Source organism: Carcharodon carcharias, chromosome 6, assembly GCF_017639515.1.
Source record: "Carcharodon carcharias isolate sCarCar2 chromosome 6, sCarCar2.pri, whole genome shotgun sequence".
Classification (NCBI taxonomy): domain Eukaryota; kingdom Metazoa; phylum Chordata; class Chondrichthyes; order Lamniformes; family Lamnidae; genus Carcharodon; species Carcharodon carcharias.
This window is the reverse complement of record NC_054472.1, coordinates 69,943,098-69,958,650: the sequence shown is the minus strand read 5'-3', so window position 1 is coordinate 69,958,650 and position 15,553 is coordinate 69,943,098. Positions and strand designations below refer to the sequence as shown.

The window sequence follows — 15,553 nt, the reverse complement described above, 5'->3', positions numbered from 1 at the left end:
TCTTTAACCTAATGAAGCATACAATAGTCTACCCAGTGGACAAATTAACTTTGTTCTCCTTTTAACTTATGTGGTATTTGCAAAGTTTTATGTGGCAGTTTTAAATTCCTAAAAGTATATTTTTCCTGAATTGGGTATACAAATCGTACTGAAATATAATTCTAACAGCTTTCAGTAGTTAAGAGTCTTAGCTTGCAATTATTTGGGTGATGAAACAGTAACACTGTTAATTATAAATGCATGTTATTTTGCACAAAAATTAATTGACAGCTGAATGAACCCACATCAAATTTTTACCTGCCTAACGGATTTTTTTCAAACTTAAATTGGTGATTATGCCAATTGTGCCATATCTTGTATTTTAATTGAAATTTCCCTTAACATGAGGCCACAAACTTACCAAATTATAGATTGGTGGTAAATGGCTTTTCAAATATACGATGGCTGTTATACCTGAATTGATAACTAAAGCTATAGGAAATTATTGTAATTTATGAATAATGCAAAACAAAATTGGATATATCTTTAATTTACTTTTTACAATGATAATCCTGCAAATTTTATGTGGAAAGATTTCTTTCGTCCGCAGCTTTTTTAAGAAGCCTCCAAAAATTTAGCACTTCGATCATAAGGGTATGTTTTGTGAAAACTTGTAATCTTTTTCTCCTCCTTCAGTTACTTATGGGCCTCGGGACACAAGGAGCAGATAAAAAGAGTGCTGCTTCTATTGCTTGTTTCCTAGCTGCAAATGGAGCAGATCTTGCTATTCGCAACAAGAAAGGACAGTCACCACTTGATCTTTGCCCTGATCCAAACCTCTGTAAGGTCCTTGCAAAATGCCACAAGGAGAAAGTCAGGTTCGTATACCACTATTAGTTCGGCATAGTTGATGTCACAGGGTAAATTAATTTTTGTCAACTTACAGTATAGTGATTTTAATTACTTGTGAAGCTTACCTTTTTTGTAAAAAAAAAATATTACCCATTTTTATCATTTTTATTGTTGTAACAAACTTATAGTGTGTTTAGCAAATTGGACAAGCCATTAAACTTATCAGGTGGTAGTGGGTTAAGTACTCCGTGATAAAGATGAAGACTTGTCATTGTGCAAATATTGCAAAGTTATTGCTATTGTACATTAATAAAATTTTATTTGGTGGTTTTTTGTGAATGCATCCCTATATTGCTTATAATGAAACCTATAAAAGCATCTCCTTGGTGCAAAGAATGAATGTACCTGTGGACTCTGCTGTGGAGGAGTGGTGGGACATAGACTTGTATTTGTGGCTCGCTGCATAAGAAAGTTCTAGTTTTGTCCAGGTCATTTGGGGAGAGGTGGGGAAAGACTATATTGTGTCAGAATATACAGGGTATTTTCTTGTAAATAGATTGTGTAAGTAGGAGTAAGTATGTTTGTGCACTGGTGTCACATGCCATATCAGCACAAGCTGCAGATAACATTTCAAATACTTTTTAAATTCTTAACACGTAGCATTTTCTGATATCTCAGCCTTTGCGAGACTAAGAGAAGAAAATAGTGATTGTATGTACACTCAACATTTGCGAAAGAAGTAGGCTGAATGTGTTGATGCAGTGACTTGCTGAGCTAGGCAGACCAGAAAGGTCCCATAATTGATCTCTGCTCTGTGCTGAATTTATTAATATCAGGAGACAGTGTAAGTGCTACAGTTGCTGTTTGAACCCCTTAGATGTGGAGTAGAAAATTAGCCATCTCCCAGTGTTCCCATCAACGTCTGTTTGCTGCTGGCTGGCTTGTTGCACTGCGAGGTTCCTTTAAGAAAGAAGCGCAGCTGCGCATGTGCGCAGCATGAAGGGCACAGCATAAAGGGAAATGTGCTTGTAACTGGCCTGTTTGTGCTGTGCAGGGAACATTCTCCTTTGCAGCAGAGAGAGAGCACTGCTGATTACTATCCATTGGAAGTGTGCATATCAAAGTTCACAAATAAACAAAAATCACTTGACAATGTACCTGAGGGCAAATGTGACCTAAAGGCCAATATCTTCAGAAGAGTGGCCACCTACCCTGTGCATGTGTGCTTGATTGGATTTGAATTTGAGGATTTAATTTTAATATTTGATCCCAACAGGGTGCTGCTTCAATTATAATTGACATGTTAAACAAATGTTTTCTTTATTTCAGTGGACAGGTCGGATCACGTAGCCCTTCTATGATTAACAATGACACGGAGACTTTGGAAGAATGCATGGTTTGTTCAGACATGAAGCGCGACACTTTGTTTGGACCTTGTGGACACATTGCGACTTGCTCACTCTGTTCACCACGTGTTAAAAAATGCCTAATCTGTAAAGACCAGGTTCAGTCTCGAACAAAGGTAAAAAAAAAAATGTACTTTGAGGGTTGCATCCTTGTTTTCCCCCTCCCTCCTTTCTTAATTACATTTTCCTGGACCCTCTACTTTTGTGAGGGTGCAAGAGTTATGAAGTCCCAACAGTGCTACTCTGAATTTAGCCTCAGTGGTGAATGGGGTTTGGGGCTGTTGGTATGGATTGATATCAGTCCATCCTTTCCTAAATATGTATTCAGTTGGCATTTTCTGTCTTGCCTCTCCATCTCCCCAATCCATACTTTCTTTCCCTTAATGTGAATCAAGTTGAAATTTGGTTGTATTGAGGATGCAGGAACAACTCAGATCTTGGTGGTTTAGGATGCTGCACAACTTGAAATGTCATTTTTTTATGAATCCAATCTACATTTAATAGGTGTATATACTTTGACACCTAATTGTGATTTTTTTGCATAATTGGATGAGGCTGTTGTGAATTATCATATTTTACATTTCTTTCCTGACCCACATTTTTTGATGCAAACGTTAAGTCTATTACAATCTGATTGAAGTTATAAGGTTTTATACTGCATTGTTTTGAGCTAATTCGTAATGAGAGAATTGCTAGTTAATTTTTTATTTTCAGACTAACATGAAGCCTATTTGATTACCCGCAGATTGAGGAATGCGTAGTATGTTCTGACAAGAAGGCAGCAGTGCTTTTTCAGCCTTGTGGTCATATGTGCGCCTGTGAGAGTGAGTGTAATGCATTTAATTCATAATACTTTGGATTGACATTTTCCAGTATTTATATGCTTCTGTGAATGTAAACTAAGCAATATCTGGAAAATTCTGCCTTTTTACTGAAGTTTCAACTCACCAAAAAAAATCTGTGATATTATCACTACTTTCACCTAACTTATAGAACTGTTACGTGCAAATGTTTATGTAACTATTTCAGTGCATATTAGCAGAATAATGTAAATCTTGCATGAATAGCAAACTAAATTCTATCTCTTAGTAGATAATTCAAATAAAATGCTTTATGAATAATATCAATATGAATTAATAAAAAATAAATTCATTTTTGTTGCAATAAATTTGATAAAAGTGGGCCATTGGGTGCAAAAGGAAAGAAAAAGTTTTTTTTTCCTGAATTTCTATTTTACCTTTCATTTAGTACCAACACTAAAACCTATACCAAAACCCTTACATTTCAAACCCAAAACTAAGGTATAATCCTTATCCTAATGCAAACCACTGAGCTTGGGCCCAGACCCTAAAACAAAACCCTAAAATATCCCTCCTGTAAAACATTTCATTAATCCTACTCTAGATCCTGTCCTAGACCCTAACCCAAAAGTCTAAAATGCCCCCAGTCCCAACCCTGATCCCCCTAACCAACTCCAACTTTGGGGAGCAGGATCAGAAACAATCCCAGAGTCATAACCTGAGCCAGGGATAAACAAACAGATATTTGCAAAACAAAATGGGGCAATTGAGTAAAATCATGAGCCACATGGAATTGACAAGCTCCAGTGCAACAGAAACTCCAGCACCAAAGGAGAACATGAACACAAGGGGCAACTACCCCCCTACCCAAACTTCTTAGCCCAGTTTTAACTTGAGAGAAGGATCAACCCTTAAGCGTAGTTTTTTTCAGAATTGTACCAATAACTAAATCATTAGAGAATTTCTGATGAAGAGTCATTTGGACTTGAAATGTTAACTGTATTCCTCTCCGCAGATGCTGTCAGACCTGCTGAGTTTTTCCAGGTATTTTTGTTTTTGTTGCATTAGAGAATTTTGCTTGATTTCCTGTGACTTTGCGCGAGGATTCCAAGATCAAGTGTCATTGGGCGGGATTTTCCAGCTTTGACACTGACGGGCATCGTTGTGGATGGGACGGGAAAATTTGGAGAGTGGTTAAAAGTCAGCCACTCTGCAAAATTTCCCCTTGGGAAATCGGTGCCAGGCCTTACTCACTCTGCTGCCAAGATTTGTTTTAAATGTTTTTTTTTAAATGTAAAAGCAAGATAGGGTGGATGCTGAAAATCTGAAATAAAAATAGAACTGTTGATGAAAGACCATTAACCTGGGATGGTAAGTCTGGTTCTGCTCCACATAAGCCAAACCTACTGAGTATTTTCAGCAATTTCTGATTTTATTTAAAATACACCTTCCTTTGGAGCAAGAGTGCTCCCTAACTCCACATCAGTCATGATAACCATCCTTACCCCCACTGTTCCCCCCATCTGTCAACCCCTTCATTGATAAATCCTTTAGAATAATGTTAGTATTTATTGACAAAAGTTCATTTGTGATGGCACTTCAGAAAATCCTCTTGAAACACGAGTGATGAGTAATAAATTTGGGATTAATAAATATTCAACTGAATTCAGAAAACTTAAAATTGTAAATTACCTTATTAATTGTTGGTCATTTGTGAAATGTATTGATTAATAGTAGTGCAATTTTAAATATAATGGTCCATTTATTCACTTCACGCAATTTTCTTTCCCCATGATCAATAGATCTCTGTCAGGTGAAACTAAACTTTCAATAGCACAAACACTGAGAATTGTTCTTTCCAGAATAAATATATTAAGGTCAAAGGCTGGGAATTCTGAGGCGGTAACTCACCTCCTAACTCCCCAAAGCTTGTCCACAATTTACGAAGCCTAAGTCAGAAGTGTGATGGAGTACTCACCACTTGACTGGATGCGTGACACCAACCCGGGGGAAAGCAGCCCACTTGATTGGTACCCCATTTGCCACCTTCAACATTCACCCCCTCCACCACTGATGCACAGTAGCAGTAATGTGTACCATATATAAGATGCACCTTGGCAACTCACCAGGGCTCCTTCAACAGTACCTTCCAAACCTGCAACCTCTACTATCTAGAAGGACAAGGGTAGTAGAGTTATGTGAATTCCCCTCCAAACCACAGACCACGCTGACCACAGATCACCATTCCTTTACTGTGGCTGGGTCAAAATCCTGGAACTCCCTCCCTAACAGCGCTGTGGGTGTACCTACACCACATGGACATCGGTTGAAGAGGTGGCTCACCACCACTACCTTGAAGGCAATGATTGGAAACAAATTCTGGCCTTGCCAGTGATGCTCACATCCTATGAAAGAAAAAAAAAAGTAAAATATATATTACCAACCATGGCTCAGTTGGTAGCATCCTTGACTCAAAGGGTTATGGGTTCAAGTTCCACCCCAGAACTTGAGTGCAACAATCTAGGCTGTTACTCCAGTGCAATACTGAGGGAGAGCTACACTGTTGGAAATGCCATATTTCAGATGAGTTGTTAAACTTAGGCCCCATCTGCCCTCTCAGGTGAACATAAAAGATCCCCTGGCAATATTTCAAAGAAGAGCCTGAGAGTTATCCCCGATGTCTTGGTCAATATTTATCCTTCAATCAGCATCACAAAAACAGGTTATCTGGCCATTAAAATGTAGCTGGTTGTGGGAGTTTGCCACATTTCCTACATTATAACAGTGACTACAAAAGTATTTCATCAGCTGTAAAGCACTTTGGGATGTCCAGTGATAGTCAAAAGCACAATATAAACACCAGTCTTTTTTACTCTATTTAAATATTCTTAGATTGTGCAAGCCTAATGAAAAAGTGTGTACAGTGCCGGGCTGTAGTGGAGCGAAGAGTGCCTTTTATCATGTGTTGTGGTGGGAAAGGTACGGAAGATTCCAATGATGATCTTAGTGAGTGACTTCTTACCACAATCCATTCTTTTTTTAATTTTCTTATGATTTTCATTGCATTTAAATTTAGATTTTTTTCAACCAAGTGCATGCATGAGCCTTAATTTGTACAATTAATCCCATTTCACTTGTGTGACATCTTGTATTAATGTGTGTGTGAGACCAACTTGGTTACTACTTTATCAAATGGTGAAAAAAATTAAATCCAATTTAGAAAAGCAAAATTAATATTTTTTTTGCAACAGGAATACAAGGCTGAAATTAGCTTATTTAAATACACAATATAGTCAAGTGAAAAGGTTTACCAACTCATTTCAAAAACATTTTTTCTGCAGAGTTAAAACTGATAAGGGTGCCATGTGACTCTGATAGAATACTACTTGTAAACACAGAGAATTTGCCACATAATGTATAAGGAAAAAATTGCTCCCATCCCCTACAGCAGATCACATCCTAGCTTCTCCTTGACCACATTAGCAAGTCCAGCCTTCCTACTGTTATTGCCACAAATTACAAACGAGTCCTAATTTTATCATGAATTACATGATGTACTAAGTAGTGTGTCATGCTGATTAGTCTCCCACGTTTTCCAAGTTTTTCACTGCTCCTGGATTCATTCCCCATGCATTTAATTTAACTGCTTGTTGGCCAGCCATCATTGTACAGTTATGCTTCTCTCAAATGCTTTAGGAAATTTTTCTACATCAATAATATGTAATGCAAGTTGTTGGCGTCCCAATCACTGCAGTGTCACCTCTGATTCAACAACATTAACTACAGCTTGCATTTATATAGCACCTTTAACAGAGTGAAATGCCTCACTGAACAATCAGTTTTTTAATTCTAAACTGAGATTTTTTTCCCATTCTTGGTTTGAGTTCTTGTTATGTGATGTTACATCTGTTGTGGCAAGGCTCCTTTTTTTTATTTCTATCAGTCTCCGCTAAAAATAATCATTTCTCTGATGTCACTCTCCATCTCATGCATAAATGTGTCCTTCAAAAGTAACAAATGTTTTTTATAGGACACTGTCCAACTGCTATCACTGGTTATGTATGACATGCTCACAACTTCACTTGAATTTTCCAGTCACCTTCTTGTAGAAGAAAACCCAACACTGATAACTTCAGCATGTCCTCTAAATGGAAATAATTTTGGCAGACAAAAGTTTTAAGTCACTCAACTGCATATTCTGTTAAATTTAGTTTGGACAACTTCCTTAGATATTTTGCTAGATTTATAAATACCTGTCAAAAATGCTGGTTTGTTTTAAAATGTCAGTCTGAGGATCTGCAATTAGATGTTTTCACCCCAGAACCTGAATTTATGCCCAGTCCTGATTAATTTATTCAACAGTAAATATATTTTTGGAAAATTCAAGCAGTTTATTATGAGCACATTGCAGGCTTATTGCAACAAACTATCCACAATTTAACAGATCGAAAATCTTGCTTAAGGGAATAAAAATGGAGTGTGTGGATATGGTGGAATTCAGACTGGTGTACAATTCTATGCTCAGTTAAAACATATAAATAAAACCAAATTGAACTGCAGCCTAGTTACTGAATCAGGATGGGATAAAGGTACATCATCCCCATCAACCCAGCAGAGTCTCCCTGGCTAATAACTGGACTAGTTTCAAACCTGGGGGAGCTGTCCTGCAGACTTGACAAGTGACAACATGACGTAATCATTCTTTCCTAATCATACTTATCAATGTCCAAGACTCCTCCATCACCATCCCTGGATACATCCTGTTTTACTGGCAGAGTGAACCCCCTAAACGTGAGGCACAGCAGTATACGGTTGGGGTGAAATGCCGTTGGAAAACTTAAATAAAAACAGAAAATGCAGGAAAAACTCAGCAGGTCTGGCAGCCTCTGTGAAGAGAGAAACAAAGTCAATGTTAACGCTGTTCCTCTCTCCACAGATGCTGCCAGACCGGCTGAGTTTTTCCTGCATTTTCTGTTTTTATTTCCGATTTCCAGCATCTGCAGTATTTTGCTTTTATCTTGGAAAACTCAATATTGACTCAGGATCCTGTGACATCTGATTGCTTCACGGTACATTTGGAAAAGGGAAGCTTGTGCTGATTATCATGTACTGCTCTCTCTAAGCTGATGGATCAGTTCTCTTCCATGGAGGAAGCACTGAGGATAGCAAGAGGCACAGTGTACTCTATGTGGGGCTCTTCAATGTCCATCATCAAGAATGGGAACCACTGACATTACTGGCCGAGCCTTGATGGACGCAGCCATCTGATTAGGATTGTAGTAGGTGGTTAGAGAACCAACACAAGGGTATAACCTACTTGAACCCACCCTCACCAATTTATCCGTCGCAGATATGCCTGCCCATGACAGCATTGGTTGTCTGACCTCCTCTGCACAGTTCTTGTGGAATCCAATCTCCTCTTCACTTCTGAGACACTGTTCATCGCATCATTTGACACTGCCACTACCCATGTTAGGATAGATTAATACCAGCTCAAAATTGGGCACCCATGAGGCACTGCAGGCCATCAGCAACAACAGAACTGTTTTCCACTACAATATATAACCTCATGGCCTAGCAGATCCCCACTTATCAAACACTATCAAGCCAAATGACCAAATTGGCTCAAGCAGCATTCTGTTGACAGAGCTAGGTGCCAACCAACAGATGCAAAGGGACAAATGGAGTAAATGAAGGATTTTTCTAACCCTGCATTGGAGATATGCAAACTTATTTGGGGCCAGTAGTGAATAAATAGGAGTAAAAGAATCTTAAGAGCAATGAGAAGAAGGTTTTGTAAATCGATACTGGACTGACGGGACCTTTGCTGTGTTGATGCATGAATTGAACAAGTAGTAAGGAATGAGCTGAAGCAGTAGAAAAGGCTTTCATTTGATTGTTGGGAGATGAGCAGAGATAATGAGTGTCTTTCAATCCATGACCAGAGACCTTTTTAGCAGCTTGAAGATAAAAAGTATGCCCTGCTATGCATTTTCAAGGGAAGCCTATCTAATCATGGTTGGATGAAATCCGGGCATTAGTACTGTGAAATATTAGATAACTCAGTAAAGAAATCTTATTTCAATATTTATGTTGTTACCAAATTGTTTTTTGTAGATGAATTTGATTTGATCATTGACAGTCATGTTTCCTTTGGAGTTAATCATTGAAAAGCCATATTATAAATCTTAGAGCAAAATGGACTCTTCAGGATTTTACTTGTATTGCAGGTGGTGGAAACATTACTCCTCTTCAACGAGACAAAGACAATACCAACGTCAATGCAGATGTGCAGAAACTCCAGCAACAGTTACAGGATATCAAGGAACAGGTAAAATGCTGCTGAAGATGAAACAGTGGTCTAGCTACACTTTCTGCTTGGAGAACTTAAGGGAAAGCAAAACTTCAGGGAGATGATAGCTAAGAGTAGGATTGCTGTATGTAAAAGGCTAAAAATTTACTTTTATTATGCAAAATATATTTTGTAAAATATACAAGTAAGATTGATTGGAAAGTTGTCAGACGATTCTCTCAGACTACCAACTGTTTATTTTGAGTTCAACTTCGGTCCTCATCTTTTGCAAGTTAGCATTTCTTCTAAATTGATAACTTTGGAAGGAACAAAGCAATGTCTTCATTCATTAGGTAGAATTTAAAGCACAAAAGTAAGCAATTTGGCACAACAGGTTATAATACTAAAGTCGTATAGTAGCATACTTTGGAATTGCAGGCCGCTGGCTTATACTTCATCATTTTTCATGTGGTATATAACAAATTTTTGCTGGGTCTGTTGCTGGAGGTGGAAAAGAAAAGGAGCAGATCAATGTATGTACTTTTCTGTAAAGAGGGGAAAGTGAAGATTGTGTGTCCCTCATCTCTATTTTTATAACGTAATGACCAGTATACAAGCAACATTGGTAATGGTCTGGGAGCAGGTCGATTATCATCTTGACTAAATAATGGTATAAGGAGTTAGAAAAGCATAGGTGGAGAAATTAAATTGAATATTAAAAGTATGCTTACATTTCAAAATTTAGTCACAGTCTTTAAAACTATATGCCTGTAAAGCCTCAGTTACATTGCTTTTGGATTTGGAGTGTAACTCTGGATTTAATGAAAGCACCATGTAGTGGTCATGGGAATGAGTACATTACAGTACAAGTGGTGGCATAGCGGTATTGTCACTGGACTAGTAATCCAGAAACCCAGTATAATGCCCTGGGTATCTGGGTTCGAACCCCACTATGTCAGATGCTGAAATTTGAATTTAATAAAAACCTGGAATTAAAAGTCTGATGACTTGAGGGAAAGAAATCTGCTGTTCTTACCTGGTCTGGCCTACATGTGACTCCAGATGCACAGAAATGTGGTTGACTCTTAAATGCCCTATGAAATGGACTAGCAAGCCACGGAAACGACAGCGGCAAACTCAGCCCTGGGGCTTGTGCCAAAACTGGGAACGGCCTGACATAGTCAAACTCACGGAACCTTACCTTACAGACAATGTCCCACTCACCACCACGTCCTGTCCCACCCATCAGAGTGGTGGGAGGGAGTTGCCCTGCGTGTCCTCAACATCAGGTCAAACATGGGCAAGGAAACCTCCTGCTGTTGCCACACACTGCTCCCCTCTCAGCTGATAATCAGTACTCCTCCATGTTGAGCACCACTTGGAGGGAAGCACTGAGGGTGGCAAGGGCATAGAATGTATTCTGGGTGGGGGTTTCAATGTCCATCACCAAGAGTGGCTCAGTAGCACCAGCACAGACCTAAAGGACATAGCTACGAGACTGGGTCTGCCGCAGATGATGAGGCACTGGATACTGCAAAGGCTATGGGTCCTGGCAATAGTACTCCAGAACTAGTCGTACCCCTAGCAAAGTTGTTCCAGTACAGCTACAACACTAGCATCTACCCAACAATGTGGAAAATTGCCCAGGTATGTCCTGTACACAAAAAGCAGGACAAATCCAACCTGGCCAATTATTGCCCCATCAGTCTACTCTCAATCATCAGTAAAGTGATGGAAGGGGTCAGCAACAGTACTATCAAGCGGCACTTGCTTAGCAATACCCTGCTCACTGATGAGTTCCCCCAGGCCATTCAGGAAACTTGAAACAACTGCCACAACTTGTTTTGCAATGTGTATAAATTTCAAGATGCATGCCTTGAATTCATTAGTAATAAGATCACCAAATCTTGTAGGTTTTTACAAAACTAGATTAAACATTCGTTAATAGAAGAAATGACTTTAAATACATAAATAGATCGACAAATTATGACTATGATGACTTCTAAGTCCTCTACTTACTCTGTCTCCCAGTAACATTTTTGTTAAGGCAATGGTAAGACATACATTTTTAAAAGACCCAGGCAAAGAAACGTGATATCCTGAACCAGTCAAATTCAAAGTGAGTTTTCTTAACTTCAGTTCTTTGAAAACAACAGCTTGAGGCATAGATGCTGAAAGCTTTTCACACCTTACACACAGCCTTCACTTCTTTATACATATTTTCCCCTTTGAATGCAAATACCCATTGTTTCACTATGTCATTGGACTTTACCTTCCTAATAATAAAAATCTCTCATAGCACTAGGTTTTACCAGTAATCTTTGGGAAAAATAAACACACTGTTTCTAAACTTCACCTGGCTAGGTGACACATTTGACTCCTTTGAAATAATCTAGTCTAGTTTATTTAAAAATACAAATGCCCTTTTACACTTCACATTCTAAATTTCCCCCATGTTTACATCAAAGCCTTCAGAACAGCTGTCTTTAATCCAATTAAGTCTCTCTCTCTCGCACATACTCACACATACGCGCGCACACATACACACAGGCATGCGCGCGCACACACACACACAGAAATAAATACCACTATTTTACAATAAATTCTAATAGCAATATGAGAATTATTGTATCTTCCTGACACCATCTCCAACAAAAGAGAATGATCCCTTGTCATTCAATGGTATTACCTTTGCTGAAACCCCCACTATCAACATCCTGGAGGATACCATTGACCAGACACTGAACTGGACTAGCCATATAAATACTGTGGCTACAGGAACAGGTTGGAGGCTAGGAATCCTGTGGCAAGTAACTCACCTCCTGACTCCCCAAAGCCTGTCCACCATCTACAAGGCACAAGTCGGGAATGCAATGGAATACTCTCCACTTGCCGGGATGAGTGCAACTCCAACAACACTCAAGAAGCTTGACACCATCCAGGACAAAGCAGCCCGCTTGATTGGTACCACATAGACAAGCATTCACTCCCTCCACCACCGATGCACAGTGGCAGCAGTGTGTACCATCTCCAAGGTGCACTGCAGGAACTCACCAAGGCTCCTTAGACAGCATCTTCCAAACACACAACCACTACCATCTTGTAGGACAAGGGCAGCAGACACGTGGGAACACCACCACCTGGAAGTTCCCCTCCAAGCCATTCAATATCCTGACTTGGAAGTATATTGCTATTCCTTCACTGTCGCTGGGTCAAAAACCTGGAAACCCCTCCCTAACAGCACTGTGGATGTACCTACACCACCTGGACTGCAGCAGTTCAAGAAGGCAGCTCACCACCACCTTCTCAAGGGCATTTAGGGATGCACATTAAATGCTGGCCTAGCCAGCGACGGACACATCGCATGAATGAATAAAAGAAAGGTCATGAAGAGTTTCTTGTAACTGCTGTCTGCCTAGCAAGGGCTGAAACCTATTGTCACAAATTGTACGTTAACAAACTAAAGACTTGTCATATGAATGAGGGGACAGTAATTGGGATCTCTTTGGCTCCAACAATACCAGTATACTTGATGTTTGAGCAACCCATCCTAGCTTATAATGGGATATGAATAGGGATAACCCTGCAAACCAATGCCCCAATGGTAGCATAGTCTGAACTGGATAAGCAGTAGGCAACCAGTGTGAGATCATGATGAGCTATTAACTTGTTAAATTCTAACAGTACCTCTATACAGTGAGGAGAACTTTCTACAATATAGCTATTGCTACCCTGCACCCGAAATAATTATTCAAAAACAGGCTGTACGCCCAGTGCTAGAAAGTGTATACTTTCCAATTCGAGGTCAATACAGAAAGAGGCTGTTATATTAAAGAAGAGACAGAGAGCCATTGTGAAACCTGTGTGGATTTCTCTAGAACTTATTTCAGAGATTCTTGAGCATGGTGACAGATCTCCATGTAGGTCATACAAGAGGAAGTAGCAAGTTTGATATTGAAACTTCTTTAAAAATTGTAAAATTGAAGCATTTACTGGACTCATAAGTAGCAAAAAACCACCAGTTTTGTAGCTATATGTGGTTAAGCATTTCTCTAGACTATATCTACTTGCAAATCATATACATTATCAAATTAGAATTAAAATCACTGCCACCCCAAATGTACAGAGATATGCATTTCTGAGAAAACATGGATTTAGAGCAATGTATGAGGCCTCTTTAATATACATCTCAGATATGACTGCTGCATGCCCCATGTTTCATTAAGGTTGTTTAAGCCATTGTAATGTAATGTTGTCCCTTTTTACTATAGTACTATTGTTGAGTAATCTCTGCCTAAATGTTTGCGGCATTCAGTTGGTTTGGCTAAAAATGGTATGGGATTAGTTTGGTTTACTGAGTACATCTTGCCTCTGAGAAGCCCTTGCATATTTTTGATGCAGTAAGCAGGAGAAAGTAGATTGCTGTAACACGGTAAAATCAAAATAGACAATAACCAATTAGTAGTTCAAACTGAGCTAATTTAACACATTTAATACTTGGGCAAATATCTTGTTCAGCCTTCATTGTTAAGTTTTTGACATGTGCAACAGAATTCCTGTTATGCACAGTCACTTTGCTATAACCCCAGTACATGGTATAACCCCAATACATACCAATAAATGGGATGTTATGCAAGATAAACTGCTAAAGTAATGTTATGTCAAAATGCTCACAGGGTATTTGATATTCTGGAGTAGAGACAACTATTAGTAATTTTGGTGTTTTCTGTTTCAGACCATGTGCCCTGTATGTTTGGATCGCTTGAAGAACATGATCTTCCTCTGCGGACATGGGACATGTCAGCTTTGTGGTGATCGAATGAGTGAATGCCCTATCTGCCGCAAAGCCATAGAACGCAGGATTCTCCTGTATTAAACAACAGTATTGTCTGAATTCAAAGCAGAGTACTACAACAACCACACCTGTATCATATTTGCAAATAAATTATTTTGGGTCATTCTTTTCTGTTTTGGGCGAAAACAGTTGGATCCTAAACTCAAGTCTTTTCCATGTCATAATGTTATAACATGAAAGAACTTAAATATGTATACAAAAACAGAAAATGCTGGGAAAACTCAGCAGGTCTAACAGCATCTGTGGAGAGAAAGAGAGTTAACGTTTCCAGTCCGTAAGACTCTTCAAAGCTCTGACTCTGATCGTATGACTTCTTCAAAGCTCTGACTCTGACCGTATGACTTCTTCAGGGCTCTGACTCTGACCGTATGACTTATTCAGAGCTCTGAAGAAGAATCGGGACTGGAAACATTAACTCTGTCTTTTTCTCCACAGATGCTGTCAGACCTGCTGAGTTTTTCCAGCATTTTCTGTTCTTGTTTCAGATTTCCAGCATCTGCAGTGTCTTGCTTTTATCTTAAATATGTATCGTTCTTTATCAGCAGTCATCAAAAAGCTTTATTGATAAGATCTGCCTTGGAGTGATTCTGCCAGCTCTAAGCTTAGCTCCTGGTGCACCTGATTGCATTCCTATGGCAGATGGAAGGCCTCTTTGACTAAAACAAGAAAGCAGTAAATAAGGTCTTGCACACTAACAACATCAAAAGGTATGCATCACTTCCTGAAATTTTACTTTAGTTACCAAAAACATCTTTGCCCAGCCTTACTTGCTTATTTTTCTGTAGTTAATGGGCTTAACACATGTGTAGTCATTATAGTTTACATCTCATCAGCTAAGACTAATTTCTTAAACATACAGGTAACAGTTTTCTTCTCTGTACTAAAGTTCAGCATCTCGGGTATAAACATGTGAAGTTAAATTGGTTTTGTAATTCAGAATTCACCAATTCAGTTAATCTTTGCATTAACTTATCTTGCGTACAGGTGTTCAAATTGTGTTGTTTAAGCTGAATAATACTTCAGAAAATTAACTGGGTGCTATCCTGTATAGTATGGAAAATTTTAAACAATTAAACTAGACTTTTTATGTGCAATGGAATTTTAATACTGCCATATTCTTATCAATTTTACTGCATAAAACTAGCATCCATTATAAAAATACCTTTATTTGTGTTTCTGAAGCAATTTGTAGATTGTGCTCCAAAGGAACATGATTGGCTTTGTTAGAATACCTAGCTTTAGTAGCCTCTTGGCTTGGGTTATTTGGTCAAAATTTGGGCCAGATGTTAAAAGTAGCGGTTCTTTAGACTTAATTTCAAATCAGTGAAGGTAGTAAGATGGCATGTAATAGTGTGTGCTGCAAAAGTAA

General features: G+C 38.8%; 1 protein-coding gene across 2 annotated transcripts in view; it reads left to right on the top strand.

Annotated features, from left to right (window-relative positions):
• The window catches only part of mib1 (MIB E3 ubiquitin protein ligase 1), a 183,633-nt gene extending 169,249 nt beyond the window's left edge, over window positions 1–14,384 (top strand). The window contains exons 16-21 of one of the 2 annotated variants that reach the window (XM_041190600.1): window positions 676–857; window positions 2,161–2,353; window positions 2,983–3,061; window positions 5,930–6,016; window positions 9,268–9,368; window positions 14,065–14,384. In XM_041190600.1, the coding sequence (XP_041046534.1) occupies window positions 676–857; window positions 2,161–2,353; window positions 2,983–3,061; window positions 5,930–6,016; window positions 9,268–9,368; window positions 14,065–14,205 (783 nt within the window). In that variant the 3' untranslated portion in view covers window positions 14,206–14,384. Of the gene's footprint in view, window positions 1–675; window positions 858–2,160; window positions 2,354–2,982; window positions 3,062–5,929; window positions 6,044–9,267; window positions 9,369–14,064 lie in introns of both variants that reach the window. The other variant, XM_041190599.1, reaches the window with a different exon arrangement.
• Window positions 14,385–15,553: the final 1,169 nt, after the last annotated feature.